This window comes from Mirounga leonina, unplaced genomic scaffold (assembly GCF_011800145.1).
Source record: "Mirounga leonina isolate KUSES-001 unplaced genomic scaffold, KU_Mleo_1.0 Mir_53, whole genome shotgun sequence".
Lineage (NCBI taxonomy): Eukaryota > Metazoa > Chordata > Mammalia > Carnivora > Phocidae > Mirounga > Mirounga leonina.
The window spans coordinates 47112919-47127828 of NW_023270807.1; the positions used below are offsets into that span (position 1 = coordinate 47112919).

The 14910-nt window shown below is 46.0% G+C and overlaps 1 protein-coding gene across 1 annotated transcript in view; it reads right to left on the reverse strand.

The window, feature by feature from the left end:
* RRAGD (Ras related GTP binding D) overlaps positions 1 to 11732 on the reverse strand; it is a 40158-nt gene extending 28426 nt beyond the window's left edge. Inside the window, exon 1 of the mRNA XM_034991399.1 lies at positions 11296 to 11732. Coding sequence (XP_034847290.1) covers positions 11296 to 11431 — 136 coding nt within the window. The 5' untranslated portion in view covers positions 11432 to 11732. The remainder of the gene's footprint in view (positions 1 to 11295) is intronic.
* Between the last annotated feature and the right edge of the window lie 3178 nt (positions 11733 to 14910).

The following is a 14910-nucleotide window of genomic DNA, read 5'->3' on the forward strand; positions in this document are numbered from 1 at the left end:
AAGCCTGCTTCTCCCTCTCCCACTCCCCCTGCTTGTGTTCCCTCTCTCGCTGTGTGTCTCTCTCTCTCTTTCAAATAAACAAATAAAAAATCTTTAAAAAAAATAAATACAAATTAAAAAACAAAAATAAAATAAAAATAAAAAATACTTGACAAAAAAAATTTTTTTAATGTAGTCTCAAGGACAAAAATGGAAACCTCAAGAGTTATAGTTGTTCTATTATTATTATTGCCTCACAAACTAGTGTTAGATCAATGCAAAGAGTAGGGGAGAAATGCCCACGGCAGTGGGAAGGAACTTAGTGCATTACAAGGGTTATGAATGCAAACAAAGCAGTGCAGGATTTGGATGGGGTTGATGGCCCGGAGGGGGGAGGGGGAAGGAGGCTCTCTAAGAAGAGCAGAGCCCAAAGCTAGGCAAAGGCACCATGCCTTTCGTAGAACAGGAAAATATGGGTGCAATGAAAACTCAGCAACCACATATGAAGGTACCTTCCATATGCCAAGTACTGTACGAGGCACTCTCCACACTTCATCCCATTCAACTCCTTCAGGAATACATAGTATTATCTCTATTTCACAGGTAAAGAAATTTCAGGCTTGGGAAGATCAAGTAACATTCCAACTGAGGGCTGGCCCACCCAAAAGTCTATGCATTCTGTTTCTTCTGTGCAACACTCAATCCAATCAAAGAAAGCAAAAGTCCACATTAAATTATGTACAAGCTCAGAAATATTTAAGTGTTTATACATGTTTTTATTTCTTCCCAATTTATACTACTGGATATCAGTGTAGATTTTAACTTATCTTCATCAGGGTCTGCAAGTGTCTATGCGGCATGGCCATCCATGCTGGTGCCTTGGAGGATGGACTTCCTCCTCCTCCTGGGAGAGTGGAAGGTGATGGAAGGTCACCGCATAGAGAGGAGGTAGTGTATGTGCAAGTTTATATACACAGACTGGCTGGGAAGCGAGATGCACATGCCAGTACACACATTGGAAGTATTTCCTTCTCCCTGCCAAATTCAAACACAGGCCACCAATGGTAAACTGCTGGGAAATGGTGGGCCAGATCGGCAAGGGTACCATCAACTCTGTGGAGACCCGTCAGACCCATGGAGATGCATTTTACATTTAGCTGGTATGGACACATGCCAGATACCTTGCTAGACATTTCTGCAAACTTTTACCCCCTCCTCCCCCCCCACACCCCCATCCCCCTGGCAATGAGGAGGTACAAGTCTGTTTTGCACCTGAGCAATCTGGGGGAAGGAACATGCCCAAGGTCACAGGGCTAGTATGTGGTGGAGTCCTCACCTAGAACCTTAGCCAACAATCAGATGGCATTCAACAAAAACTGCAACAAAGAAAACAGAAGAGACTAGGAAATACCAGAGTACATCATGCATAATAGGAGTACATACCGCTAACGAAACTCTTTTAGATTTACTTAGACAAATGTGGTGTTGGTTCACAATATAAATGTATTTGTTATGTGAACCACAGTCAAAAACACTTTGTTGACCACTGCTGTTGACCAGGAGAGGTTTCTTATATCACAGAGGACTGCTGACAAAAATCCTTCCTTTGGGGGCCCTGGCTGGCTCAGTCAGTAGAGCATGACTCTTGATCTTGGGGTCATGAGTTTGAGCCCCACACTGGGTGTAGAGATTACTTTAGAAAATAAATAAAATAAAGGAAAAATTGATTTGCCATTGCTCTCAAGCATGATGGGCCTCTAGGGTCTGATACAGATCATGTGTATTTAAAAAAAAAATCTCTCCTCTAATCCTTTCCCACCTCCCCTTAAGTATCTCTGCTTCGGAAACCCTGTGGGGTTTCCCAGAGGCTCTCACCCACTCTGGGAGTGATAGCAGGGAGCGCCCATCAGGAAATGCATCACCCAAACTCCTGGCCTCCTGGACAGCTGGCTCTCTCCACTGAACTTTCCCTGTGCATCACCGCTCGCTCAAGAACATCCTGAGAAAGGTGAAAGGAAGAGAATGAAGAAGGAGAGCTGCAATATAAGGGCTAATACTTTTTTTAAAAAGAAGATCAAAAAGGAAACACAGGATTTGGGACTGGAGATGGAATCCCAGGGAGGGCCCTTTAAAAGTGTCAGCGGGTGTGGAGGAAGTTGCCCAGAGAGGTGAAATTTACCAGAGGGCAGTTTGCTCGGTTTTATAAAGGTTCCCTGATCTTCTGCCAAGTGTTAGACTGGGCTGAGCCAGGGGCTGCAGACACAAAGGAAAGATTCATTCCTTAGTGATTAGAGGAAAAAACAGACAAGAAAAACTGACAGTTACAGTGCACTGTTACGGAGGTGTTATGGGCTCAGAGGACTCCCTGGAGAAATATCTGAGTCTTAAAGAAAAGGAGGCATGAAAGAGATGAATGAGGGAAAGGTCATGCCAGTAAGAGATTCTGGCTTTCCTGGAGTTTAAGGAATGTAGTTTAAAGGCAAGAAAAGGCTGCACACTGTCCAGTGACTTCCTTCAGCATTTCGAATAAAATCCAAACACCTTCTTTCTGCAAAGGCCCTACATGGGCTACCCTCTCATCCCGTGCCTGGTTCATCTTCCCCACTAGTTCCCTATCTTGTAACCACACTGACCTTCCGGTTCCTCACCCTGGGGTCTGTACATGCTTCTCCCTCCACCTGGCTTCCCTTAGCTTTCTTCCCACTCAACCCAGCAGCAATTTACCTCCTCTCAGCTGAATCAGACCCCATCACTTCCTGATTACCCTGTCTTAATAGTACTTATCACTGAGGGGCGGGGGCTTGGGTGGCTCAGTTGGTTAAGCCACCAACTCTTGATTTTGGCTTAGGTCATGATCTCAGGGTCTTGAGATCGAGCACAATATCTGGGCTCCTCGCTGAGAGGGGAGTGAGCTTGAGATTCTCTCTCTCTGCCCCTCCTTCCACTCATTCTCTCTCTCAAATAAATAAATAAATCTTTTTTTTTTTAAAGATTTTATTTATTTATTCATGAGAGACAGAGAGAGAGAGAGGCAGAGGGAGAAGCAGGCTCCCAAGGAGCAGAGAGCCCGATGCGGGACTCGATCCCAGGACCCCGGGATCATGACCCGAGCCGAAGGCAGACGCCCAACCATCTGAGCCACCCAGGTGCCCTCAAATAAATAAACAAATCTTAAACAAATAGTACTTATCACTATACAAAATTATCTATTTTATACATTTGTCTTCTTCTCTGTTTACTTGTTTATTGTCTGTCCCACATATACACAGGCAAATTACAAAGCATGTGGCATGAGTCCAATAAATATCTTTGAATAGGTTAGTTGATAGAGAAGTCTGTTACCTCCCCAGCAAACAAAAACTGCAACAAAGAAAAAAGAAGAGACTGGGAAATACCAAAGTACATTATGCATAATAAGAGTAAGTTTCGCTAGCGAAACTTTTCAAGTCTACTTACACATATGTGGTGCTGGTTCACAGTATAAGCACATTTTTTATTGTGGACCACAGTCAAAAATATTTTGTCAACCACTGCTAGACTCTGCTACCTCATGGATGAGATACCAGGAAGTCTGGATTTTACTTTGTAAGCCATTAGGAAATCATTAAGGATTTTAAAGGGAGACTAACATGATCAGATTTATACTTCAAGAAGTTCACTCCAGAAACAGAGCCCCTAGAGGGTGTCAGTGGGGAGACAGTGAAGGGGTCTAGAATAAGCCACTGTGCCATAAAAATTATACAGAGCTAAAGATACTGAAGTCCATGAAATCCTTATTTGCCTAAAGCAGAGCCTCCCAAAAGAACTCTATTGCCATAAATCTCCTTCCTGGAAGCAACTCTAATCTTCTCTTGGTGAAGACTGAGACTGAGACAGAAGAGAAGTTGGCACCACACCCAAACAGACATGGTCCCCAAACTATCCTACTCCCATCTGTTCTTCTGTGGGTCCATTTATCTTTCCAAAAAGTCATTTGTTTTTCCATAAATGCCCTTTCCCCAACTCCCTTCCAAGAAGTCACTCATTCTCCCAGAACTGCCCCTCCACCCCTCCCCATCCCATCTTTATTAAGATAGTAATAAAGCCAGAATTCTAAACACCTTTTTTTAAAGTTTATTTATTTATTTAACTAATCTCTACTCCCAACATGAGATCAAGAGTCGCATGCTCTTCTGACTGAGCCAGCTAGGCGCCCCTCTAAACACCTAAGTTGCACTTTTTGTGAAGTCTCATGCATTAGTACGTAACTAAATTTGGTTTTCTCTTGTTAATCCATCTTTTGTCAGTTTAATTTTCAGGCTCCCAATTCAGAACCTAAGAGAATAGAGGAAAAGTTTTTCCTCCCCTGACAGCAGTTAGGTTATTCTAGAACACAAATGAGAAATGAAAGAACTAAGGCATAGACCATGGAAATGGTCAGAAGGAACAGATTTTGTGACAAGTTCAAATTGACTCAATAGTGTTCAGTGATCCCCTGGACACAGATGACAAGGGAGAAAGAAGCCCCAAGTTCCCAACCTGGCAGACCAAGCTAACAAGGGCCCATTCACAAAGATGGTAAAGGGAAAGAGGCTGAACGGGTATTTGAAGTCGTGGAGTCTGGGGTGCCTGTCCGCCTGCAGCTCAGGTGAGAAAAGAATCTGGGGCCTGGGAAGCACAGTAACATGAGGTCACAGGCAGGTTTGAAGTGGGAATGTAGGTCGCTGGGGCCATCCATGCCTCAACTGCTGGTTTTTCCCCTAATCTTGTTGCCGGAGGGTGAGGGAATTTTTGAGAGATTTTAGCCTTGGCCACCATCAAACAGCTCAAACCAACCTGCTCCAACCTCTTATCACCCAGCAGTTCTCATTTACTGACCACCTGCATAGCACAGAGGGTCACCTCTAATCCTCAAGTGGATAAACTTTATCCTTTACAGATGTAAAAACTGAGGCCTTCAGTGCTTACTACAATAAACACTCAATAGATGTTTGTTGGCTTGGATAACTGAATGAAAGTGACTAAGCAGAATTTGAAGCTAAATTAACTGAAGCTTTAAAAAGAAACTTCCTATCTGACATTGGCCCAGATCAGCACTTGAGTATCAAGAGTATGAGCTTTATGCCTAGGTAGTTTATCTACTGCGGTCAGGGACACCGAACATACCCTTACCTATTTTGCACAAGGTCCTGTCAGCACCCCAATTTTCCAAACAGCCTGGCTTTGTAACTAGACTGTTGGAAATCCCAGGGAAACTCAATCATCCAAGGAACAGCATTATGGGGAAGGGCCATGTGACTGGACCTGCAGACTAATTACTTCATCAGTAACTGGCAGATCCCTGTCAAAAACCAACAGGCCTTGTAAATACACAAGGAAGGGAAAGATGCATCAGCGCCTTGAGTACATGGCTGCCTAGGGGCCACACCTGGCTGATCTGCGGGTTGGGAATGTTCACAACAAAGAATTCAGGAAAATGGGAACTAAAGGCCTGACACAATTCTAACAGCGTTGGTCTTCCCTTCCTAAGCCCACGCAGTCTCTCAGAGAAGAATGAGACATCATAGGAAACACACTTCATAAATGCCAAAAAATATTATACATTTGAGAACTATTCTAATTAAGGAATGTTCTCCAAGAGGTGACACCTTTGAGCAAGTCCAAAATGGGAAAATGAAACAGAGATTTAATGAAAAATTAGGAAAACGTGGTGGCAAAGTGATGGCAAGTGGAATGGTTTAAAACAGTACTTGGATAGTGACAAACTGGGGTTCAAGTCCCAGCTCTGCTGTGTACCAGCTGTGTGACCCCATACATGTCCCCTGGCCCATGAGTCCTTATCTAGCAGCCTGTGTATACACATCACCCCCCTTCTTTCTTTTTTTTAACCCCAGCCCAAGCCTAGGTAACGAGAGGGCCTCTTGTGGAATGCGGCTGCAGTGAGAAGCTCACATAGCCTTAAGGGAAAATTAGAATTTCTTTGCTATTAGTATTCTGTAGGGTCATCAAAGGCTTAAGTTTCTATTTACTCATGCTTTTAGGAAGAGGCCTCTGGTTTGTTTCTATTTACAACATTATCTGCGATCCTTTACCTTTCCGATCAATGGTACCACTTATACATTCACGACCCAGGAGCTCAGGGGTACCTGGCTGGCTCAGTTGGTGGACCATGCCACTCTTGATCTCAGGGTCATGAGTTCAAGTCCCACATTGGGTGTAGAGCCTATTTAATTAAAAAAAAAAAAAAAAAGACCCAGGAGCTCTGGGAGAAATTCCATCCTAAGTGGGAATTAAATATGTGAATGATAATACCATTAATAAAAGAATATGCAAACATCATAAAGATTCATTGTCCATTTGATCAACTACTTAGTAAGGAGAATTAAATGCAAACAGAACATATATTTTCAAAGGCATGAAAGTTTTTGAAGGTGATTTTATTTATATGTGAAGGACCAAACCTTTCTCTTTCACATCACACTGGCGGGTCACTAAAAAATTCCATATATGAATATTTCCTTAACATACATATTCAGTAACATTTCTAATGTGTTCTGATTTACTAATGCTTCTGTAAGAAGAAGAAAAGTGCTCTTGTGAACTTTTCTTTTTCTTTTTTTTAACACTCTGAGAGTGATCCAAGTTGGTTTTCTGAGATCCTCTACCTTATGCACTGAGAAGCCAAGCTGGAGTCTCCCCCAAAGGTCCTCAAGAGAAAGTTGAGAGCATCTTACATGATTCAGGCCAGGAGTGAAAAACCCATTTGTCTTGAGTTTCACAGCAGAAGCAGGGAAAAGCCACTGTTACAAGACAGCTTGAAAGCTTTCACGGAAGAGGAAGAACAGAAAAGGTTAAAAAAGAAAAGGTAAGGATGAATAAAGGAGGTAGAGAAGAAAGTGACAAAATGAACAGAAAAGAGGTGGCCGAGGTATGAAGTGAAATTGTGTCACCAACAACAGCTATGGGGTCAGGGGACGGATTGAAGCAGAGGGTAAACAGACAGACACACAGTCAGCTGGGGACTGACAAAGTTGATCTTGCAAACTCAGAACTACATCCCTTATCCAGAACTCTAGAACTTAGTTTCTGCTTCTTTTTTCCCCATCAGACTACCCTATGTCTGTTCTGATACGAAAATGGGACAGATTTTTGATAGAAGTATAGAATCAAGATTCTATGATACTCTGAATCACTGAAACATGTTTACAAAACATCTAATATAAAAATAGGCACTCGGGGAGCTTAGGTGGTACAGTTGGTTGAGCGTCCAACCCCTCATTTCGGCTCAGGTTGTGACCTCAGGGTCATGAAATCAAGCCCTGTGTGTGGTTCCGTGTGGAGTCTGTTTAAGACTCTCTCTCACTCTCTCTTTGTCCCTCCCCCCTCACTCATGCACGCCCGTGCCATATGTATTTAAACAAGTATTGTGCCTAAGATGTGACTTTGGTAACATCGTTTTTAACTATTCTGTATTTCATCTATTCCAACTCTTCTGTATCTATTTCCAGGGCCAGAGGAAAACGCAAGAGATGAGGCATAGGCAGGGCTGTAGACAACCCAACTCTTTTTGGACAAGGTGGAATTACAAAGAAAGGGATTTACATATCCATGAACTTGACCTTCTCCTAAACCTTGCTCAGGTCTAGCTCATGTTGTGGCTGCAGAAAAGTCCTAGCACCTCTGAGCCACAGTGTCACTATCAGAAGAACAATTATCTATCTCTACTTACTCTCAATGAGAGGATAAATTCACTAGTAATTTTTAAATTACTTTAAGAAAAAAAAAAGCTGACACTCATGATTAATAGATGCAAACCAGTGGTTTCACTGCATTTACACCCATCAGGGAAGTGTCACCTGCTGACCGTCGATTTTTCGTGCCTCCAGTAACCACGTAAACTGTCACTTTCTCAGACCCTAAGAGAGTTCACAGGTTGTTATGGAAACAAGACCGCACCTTAGCTGGACTCTGCATGAGCAGCTGTCTTAGTCAAGTTTCCCCTAAAAATTGGGAGGGACTTTGGGAAAAAATAATTTCACTTTCTGACTAAATAGGATTTTTTATTTTTTTAAAAGATTTTATTGATTTGAGAGAGCGCGCACGCGCACGAGTGGGGGGAGGGGCAGAGGGAGAAGAGGACTCACCGCTGAGCCGAGAGCCCGCAGGACTCTATCCCAGGACTCAGAGATCATGACCTGAGCCAAAGGTAGACACTTAACTGACTGAGCCACCCAGGCGCCTCATATGATCTTTTAATTGCTTTTCTTGTTATTGCAGTTTTAAAGCACAGTAATTCACTAAAGATTTAAACTCCATGTGTCTAAAAACAATCATTATATTTGCTGCAATTGTTTTTAATGGTTTATTGCCTCCACTCTCTGGAGTTTTATCTGGAGTGAGGAGGTTGAAGGTGAGACTCACCTTATCTCTGATTAACTAACTACCTTCAAAGGGGGGTTGAGAGGTGTCCAAATCTGTCCTTAACAGAACTAAAGTGCCCGAGAACACTCCAGCTATTCATGAATAAAATTTGGAATGCAAGCCAGGGAAGTGCAATTTAAGTTTCACCTTAGCTGCGATAAGTTTTCAAATTTTGCACATTGTAGTAAAACTTACAAGGCCCTCAGTTTAAAAATAAGATCAGAGATTCCTTCTAAGACTAAGGGAAATGGAATTCACACTATCGACTTTCAATCTACCTTCTTTTTGCACAGCTCCTGATAAACTCCTTTGCAACTTACCTGGTGATGCTAGTCAGTCCTGCATCCCACCTGCCAGGGTAGATTTCTGAACCTCATGGAAAAAGCCCCAGGTTTCCATTAAGCAAAGGCATTAAATCAAGTCCATTAGGAAGGTAAAGGGGGAAGGGAGTTCATTAGAGAAATGCTTTGTTCATGGTTCAAAATGTACCGTACCCAACTTTCCTCAGAGTAAAAAAGTCCCTTTCCCTCCACATTCCTTTTCTTACATTTGAGAGTAGGTAGATGTAAATTTTACCAAAATAAACACAGGATTCTAATGAAACATGTGCCCAGGGCCCATTAGAAATTGAGATGACCCTTTGGTGGCACTTGAGGTCCCAGGAACAAAAGTCACAACTCCTATCCTCCACCCTCATCTCAACTCCCCAGGATCCTATTAGTTGGCATGACATTGTAAGGGACAGCTGTTGCCAGAACTGCTGACTGATGAGCCTCTCTGCCACTCTAGAAAGTGAATGCTCTGATAAGAGATTCTGCATTCAGGACTGAACCCCAAAATCAAAGCCAGGGATACGTGGAAAGAACAGGAACCTGATATAATGGAGGAAGTCTTCTGAGAACAGACCACCTACCTACGGCAGGCCCAGGGGGATAAAGACCCAGCCTCAGTAATGTTTGCAAGAGCAAATAATCGTTTGTCACTCCTCTTACCACATAAATATACTTAATGCTTTTATAGCAAGATTCCAGGTTGATCCAAAGAACTCACGAGGGATGATTTTATTACTGAAGTAATGAAAAGCATCAGTTACAGAGTTACAGAGTTTGCCTTTAGGTTAGGAGCAGTGGGGAGCATTCAAGACCAGGCTCTGGGGAAGCCCTTTGTTCAGGAAATCCCACCCCTCAGCAAAGCTTTACTTTCATTTCAATTTCAAGTCCTCAAATCAAATTTTAAAAGTGCCCCCTTAAAGAACTGCAGAATAAATAAGCAGGTCCTTTACTTTCCATGGAACGTCTCGGGTCCCCAGAACAATATCGAATTACAGGACTTTTCTTCCCAGATATAGTCTCTTTTCTTTTCTTTTTTTAAAAGAGTATCACACATGTGCCCTATTGTGTGTCTACTATTTCGAATATGTTCCAAAGACATCCCCATTCTGAATCTCTGGAGTCTTCTAAGAATCTAGAAGGAGCTAACAAAAGCAATTTGAATAATAACAAAGCGACTGAACAATTTAATTACCAAAGGTAGCCCTAGAGACTCCAACAAAAGGGTTGAAAGCCTTTATCTACAAAAACGTGGCCATGTGCTCAACTGTGGGACCAATTATGGGGAGTGCAGAACAGAGAAGCACACAGGTGCACACACCAGTTTAAGCAAATGGGGAATTAGTACAAATCCTCTCTGGACATAGGACACTATGAAAAAGTGTGACTTAGAAAGCTTCTTTCTCATCTATCAGCCTCAAGCTTTCTTCTGTCTTTAAAAAAAACTTTCTTCCCTTTCTGATTAATTGAAAGTAGCACCTGCCCTACATAAAATAATGGAAATTGTCCTCCGCAGAAAGGCCTTGAATAGGAATTTTAAAATAAGTACAGTGAATTTTTCAATACCACAATTTCTTCAAAGTGAAATTTTTAGAAGTTCGTTCCTTCTCTAGGAAGCCTACAGCTTCATCTAGATGTTATGTTGGACAGCCTCATTCTATTGACCTTTTCAAGTGACCTTACAATAGAGGACTTTTTTGGGGGTCAAACAAAAAAAGATGAACCTTTCTGGAATCCTAAAAATCTTTCAACTTCCTTAGGCCTTAAGAATTCAATGCAGGAATCCCCCCCCCCCCCCCCCAAGAGGCTGAACAATTGCTAAATCCCACTTCTTAAACAGGAAACAGAGTTTGCTTCTGAGTGGCAATGTATTCCCCCGCCCCGCGCTCACTCCAGGGCAAGCACTGCCATGCCCAGGTGGTGACACTGAGCAGAGATAAGGTGTCCTAACAACTCTATTTGCCCCTGGATCCCGGGAAACCCGCGGCCACTCGGTGACTCCCACATCACTTGTGCGCATCCCCCCGCGGCTCCACGGGGGCCCCGGACGCCGCAGACCCGGGCAGCCCAAGGACCCCTCCCGCGGCGACACGGGGTAAGACGGACACCCGCAGCTGCCGACGACCCTGCCAGTCACGCTGCCGCCGGCTGCCTTTTTTAGCCACGACATCTGACCAGGCTTCGACACCAGCATTCAGGGAGAGGTCCCAGGGCGCGCCGGGCGGTCCCCTCCCATTCCCAACCCCCAGACCCTGTGGAGAGCTCCGGGTGAGGGGCGGGGGAGGTACTAGCCCTGGAAGGGGCCACAGAGGGTACGTTCCTCCTGCCCTTACGCTTCCTCTCTGCTCTCTCCACGGATCCGGGTCCCCCCTCCGCCGCCTGCGCCCAGGATCCCCCATTTTGCAGCCCGTCGCTCCTCGGGCGCCCCTCCCCACCCTCACCCCTCAACTCCGCTCTCCTGGATCCCCTCCAAGTCGGTGGCCCGCGCGCCTGGTCGGGCGGGGGGCGGGAAGACACAGAGGGAAGGGACGGGGTGCGGGCTGAGGACGCGCGGGGCGTGGGGCCGGGCGGGGGACCCCGCGCTCACCTCCCTCCTCCGCCCCGCTGTCCGGGTCGGCGTCCGAGGAGTCGGGCCCGTCCCCGTAGTCCGCTAGCCCCACCAGCTCATCCTCCTCGTCGTCGTCCTCGTCCTCCGGCTGCGGCTTCCCCAGCACCTGGCTCATCGCTCCCACGGCCGGCCGTCCCGGGGGCGGCGGGGGTCCCTGGTGGGGCCCAAACCTCCTCCCCTGCCGCTCGCAACCTATTTCTGAATTGGGGTTTTGTCTGGAGGTTCGCGGGAGCCCGCGGAGGCAGGGCCGCGCGCCCCCCGCGGCTGTCCAGGTCTGGGTCTCGCGGTTCCCACCGCGCCCGGAGCCCCCTTCCCCGCCCCGCCCGCCTGCCGGCGGAGGAGTCAGCCGGAGCGCGGCAGTTCCTCCCCGAGGAGGGAGAGAGAGACTGCGTGACCCAAGTCACCTGACACACACTGTCACACACACACACACACACACACACACAGAGGCGCGCGCGCGCGCGCTTTCCCGGGCTCCAGCACCACTCGGCGGGGCGCTGGGCCGAGGCCGCGCACACACACTGGGGGAGGGGGCAGGGCGGCGCGGAGCCCTCCACCTAACCAGAAGCTCACAGTGGCACACGCCCCGTACCCTGGGACGCTGCGCAATCACCCACCGCGGCTGCGCGCTAGGGGCCCCCACGCGCGCCTCCTGCACGTGGTACCCGCACAGGCTGGCGAGCTGGGGGCCTGCACAACCTGAGAACATATCCCGCACCCACCTCCAGCACACACACCCTACTTTGGGTGGCCTTCTCCAGCTTTCAGTCCTGGGGAGGGTTCCAGTCCCAAGTGGACTGTCTCCCCCCTCCCCGCGCCCCAACACTGCTGCGCCCAGGCCCCCACCCAGAGCAGTGTGCCTAGGACACAGCATGGATACTGAATCTCCCCGAGAAGAAAACTCGGAGAAATGCACTGCAGAGGCTCAGTCTCCATAGTAATTGCCTTTCAACGTGCATTTATGGTTCAAAGCTCTTTCCACCAAGAATTTTAAAAATCAGGCCTACCCAGATGCGAATGTTTCTTAAAAACATAACATGCCTCATGGCTGCCTAGATTGAATAATAATTCCTCTTCAGCGTTTTGGGAAAGGTCGCAGGTGTACAACATACTCAGAGGCTATTCATGACCACCTACTCCTGTCTCATTGTTTCAGACTGTAATCCCCCATCTCAAAATAAAATGTTTCAAGGTTTGGGGGGGTGAGGGGGGCAACTCTCACATGGGAATAGCAACAATGTGGGGGTGAAACTAAAACCTGCATTTCTCCACAAGTTTTTTACCGCAGGACATACTATACCCACCCTTTCTGGATACTGCAAAAATCACGTGGATGAACTTCCTTCTGTCAAGCACAATAGGAAATACACCAGCTGGCCAGCATGGTGATCCAGATCCTACAGGTGCCCGCAGCGCAGCAGGTGGTGTGGGGGAGGAGGCAGGGAGCTGAGACTGGAGGCTCTTGGGGCCCGAGGGTGCTGCCTCTGTCGGAAACATTTATTGAGTACCTACTATATGCCAGGGGCTGGACTAAGTATGGGATGGGGGGGTGTCCACCTATGCTCAGAACAGTGTTCTTGCCCTGGAGGACCTCTCAGTCTAGCAAACCGTGACTCATGTTCTGGGTTTTGTAGTAGTTGTGTTGAAGGTGGATGTAGACACCTAGGAGGTGGCTGCTTCTAATTGGAAAGGTCTTCAGATTTTCCAAGTGGAGGAAGCATAACTTGATATGACTGCATCAGTCAAGGGCCTTTCCAGGAGGAAAACAGATGGTACGGGCAAAGATTTTAACTTACAGAAAGCTTTCAGTTGAGGGACAATTTACAGAGGCATGGGCAGGGTTCAGGGAATCAACACAGAGATTAGCAAAAGTGGGAAGATACTATCATCCCTAAAGTAGTAGGAGTAAAGGAAGGGAGCTAGAGTACCCGGCAGGGGGCACAAAACAGGAGCTACAGCTGATGAGAAAGCAGCCACTTTCAGAAGTACCTCACTGTCAAGGAGACAGCAAAGAAATACCCTGACCTCTCTCCAACCACCCTCCATTCTCCTGGAAGTGCCTCCCAGTGGCCAAACCCAGCTGGAAACCAGAGGGCAAGGGAGTCTAGAACCTAGTCCAGGACACACAGATTGGGCAGGGCAGACAGTGGGTCCCAGGCTGGGACTGGAGTAGGGGGCAAACAGCATAGCCAACACAAGAAGGCTCTACTTGCTCTTATCAGAGGAAGTTACTCTAGGGATAATTTTCCTAATGCATTTTCATCCATTTTATAAAAGGAAGTTCCCTGGGGGAAGGAAGAAGTCCTCTCCCAGAGTGGATTTAAAGACTTTCAGTATCCCAGAACAAACCCACCGGTGTGGGAAGGTCGTTGAGCTGGCTTGATTCAAACTGCCGAGGGTTACTCATGGGGCCCAGGAAGCCGGTCCAAAGTCAGGCTGGAGAGTCAGGGCATTCCTGGGCTGGTTGCTGAGTGTGTCTGCCCCAGGGACCCAACGGTTCAAGGTAGGACAATTCCTAAGTCAAAAACCCCACTGTGCCTGAGACCCAGAAAGGATGGAGATATTTGATGATCCTCTGCCTTCCCCCCAAAAGACAGATTTTAGAGGGTACATCAGCAGTAAATTGGAGCAAACCCTAAAATATTTGAGTATTGGACCATTCTTGAGAAAAAAGGGACAAATCCATAAAAAATCAACGAAAGCCAAATCCTCAATTATGCTCCACCCCAGGGTAGATGAGAGTCATATACAGTTTAAGAGATTCTAATTTATTGTCATTTACAAATGTACAGAATTGATAAAGTTTGAGCAAACAGAACAAGAAAAAATTTTATTTTTTAAAAGATTTTATTTATTTATTTGTCAGAGAGTGCACAAGCAGTGGGAGAAGCAGGCAGAGGGAGAAGCAGGCTCCCAGCTGAGCAGGGAGCCTGATGAGGGGCTCGATCCCAGGACCCTGGGATTAAGAACTGAGCTGAAGGCAGATGCTTAAGACTGAGTCACCTAAGCGTCCCAACAAGAAAAAAATTTATTGCTTTTCTTTTGCTGTTCCTTTAATACTGTCAGCTTTCAAATAAGGGATATACCAAAAAAAAAAAATTGAAAGAGAAGTTTTTTTTTTTAATTTAAGTCATGTATGTAGATTCTTTCAGAACTTAAATAAAAATGGAAAGACTTTGGGGTGCCTCTGGCTCACTTGATAGAGCATGCGACTCTTGATCTCAGAGTCCTGAGTGAGTTCAACCCCGTGTTGGGCATAGAGCCTACTTTTAAAAAATAAAAATAAATAATAATACTTAAAAAAAAAAAAAGAATGTGAGGGGTATCTGGGTGCCTCAGTTTGTCGAGCAGCCAGCTCTTGATTTTGGCTTCAGTCATGATCTCAGGGTCCTGGATAGAGCCCTGCATCGGGCTTCTCGCTCAGCAGGGAGTCTGCTGAAAGATTTTCTCCCTCTCCCTCTGCCCCTCCCCCTGCTCATGTGTGCAAGTTCGCTCACTCTCTATCTCTCAAAGAAATAAATAAATCTTAAGAAAGGAAGAAAGAAAGAAGAAAGAAAGAAAGAAAGAAAGAAAGAAAGAAAGAAAGAAAGAAAG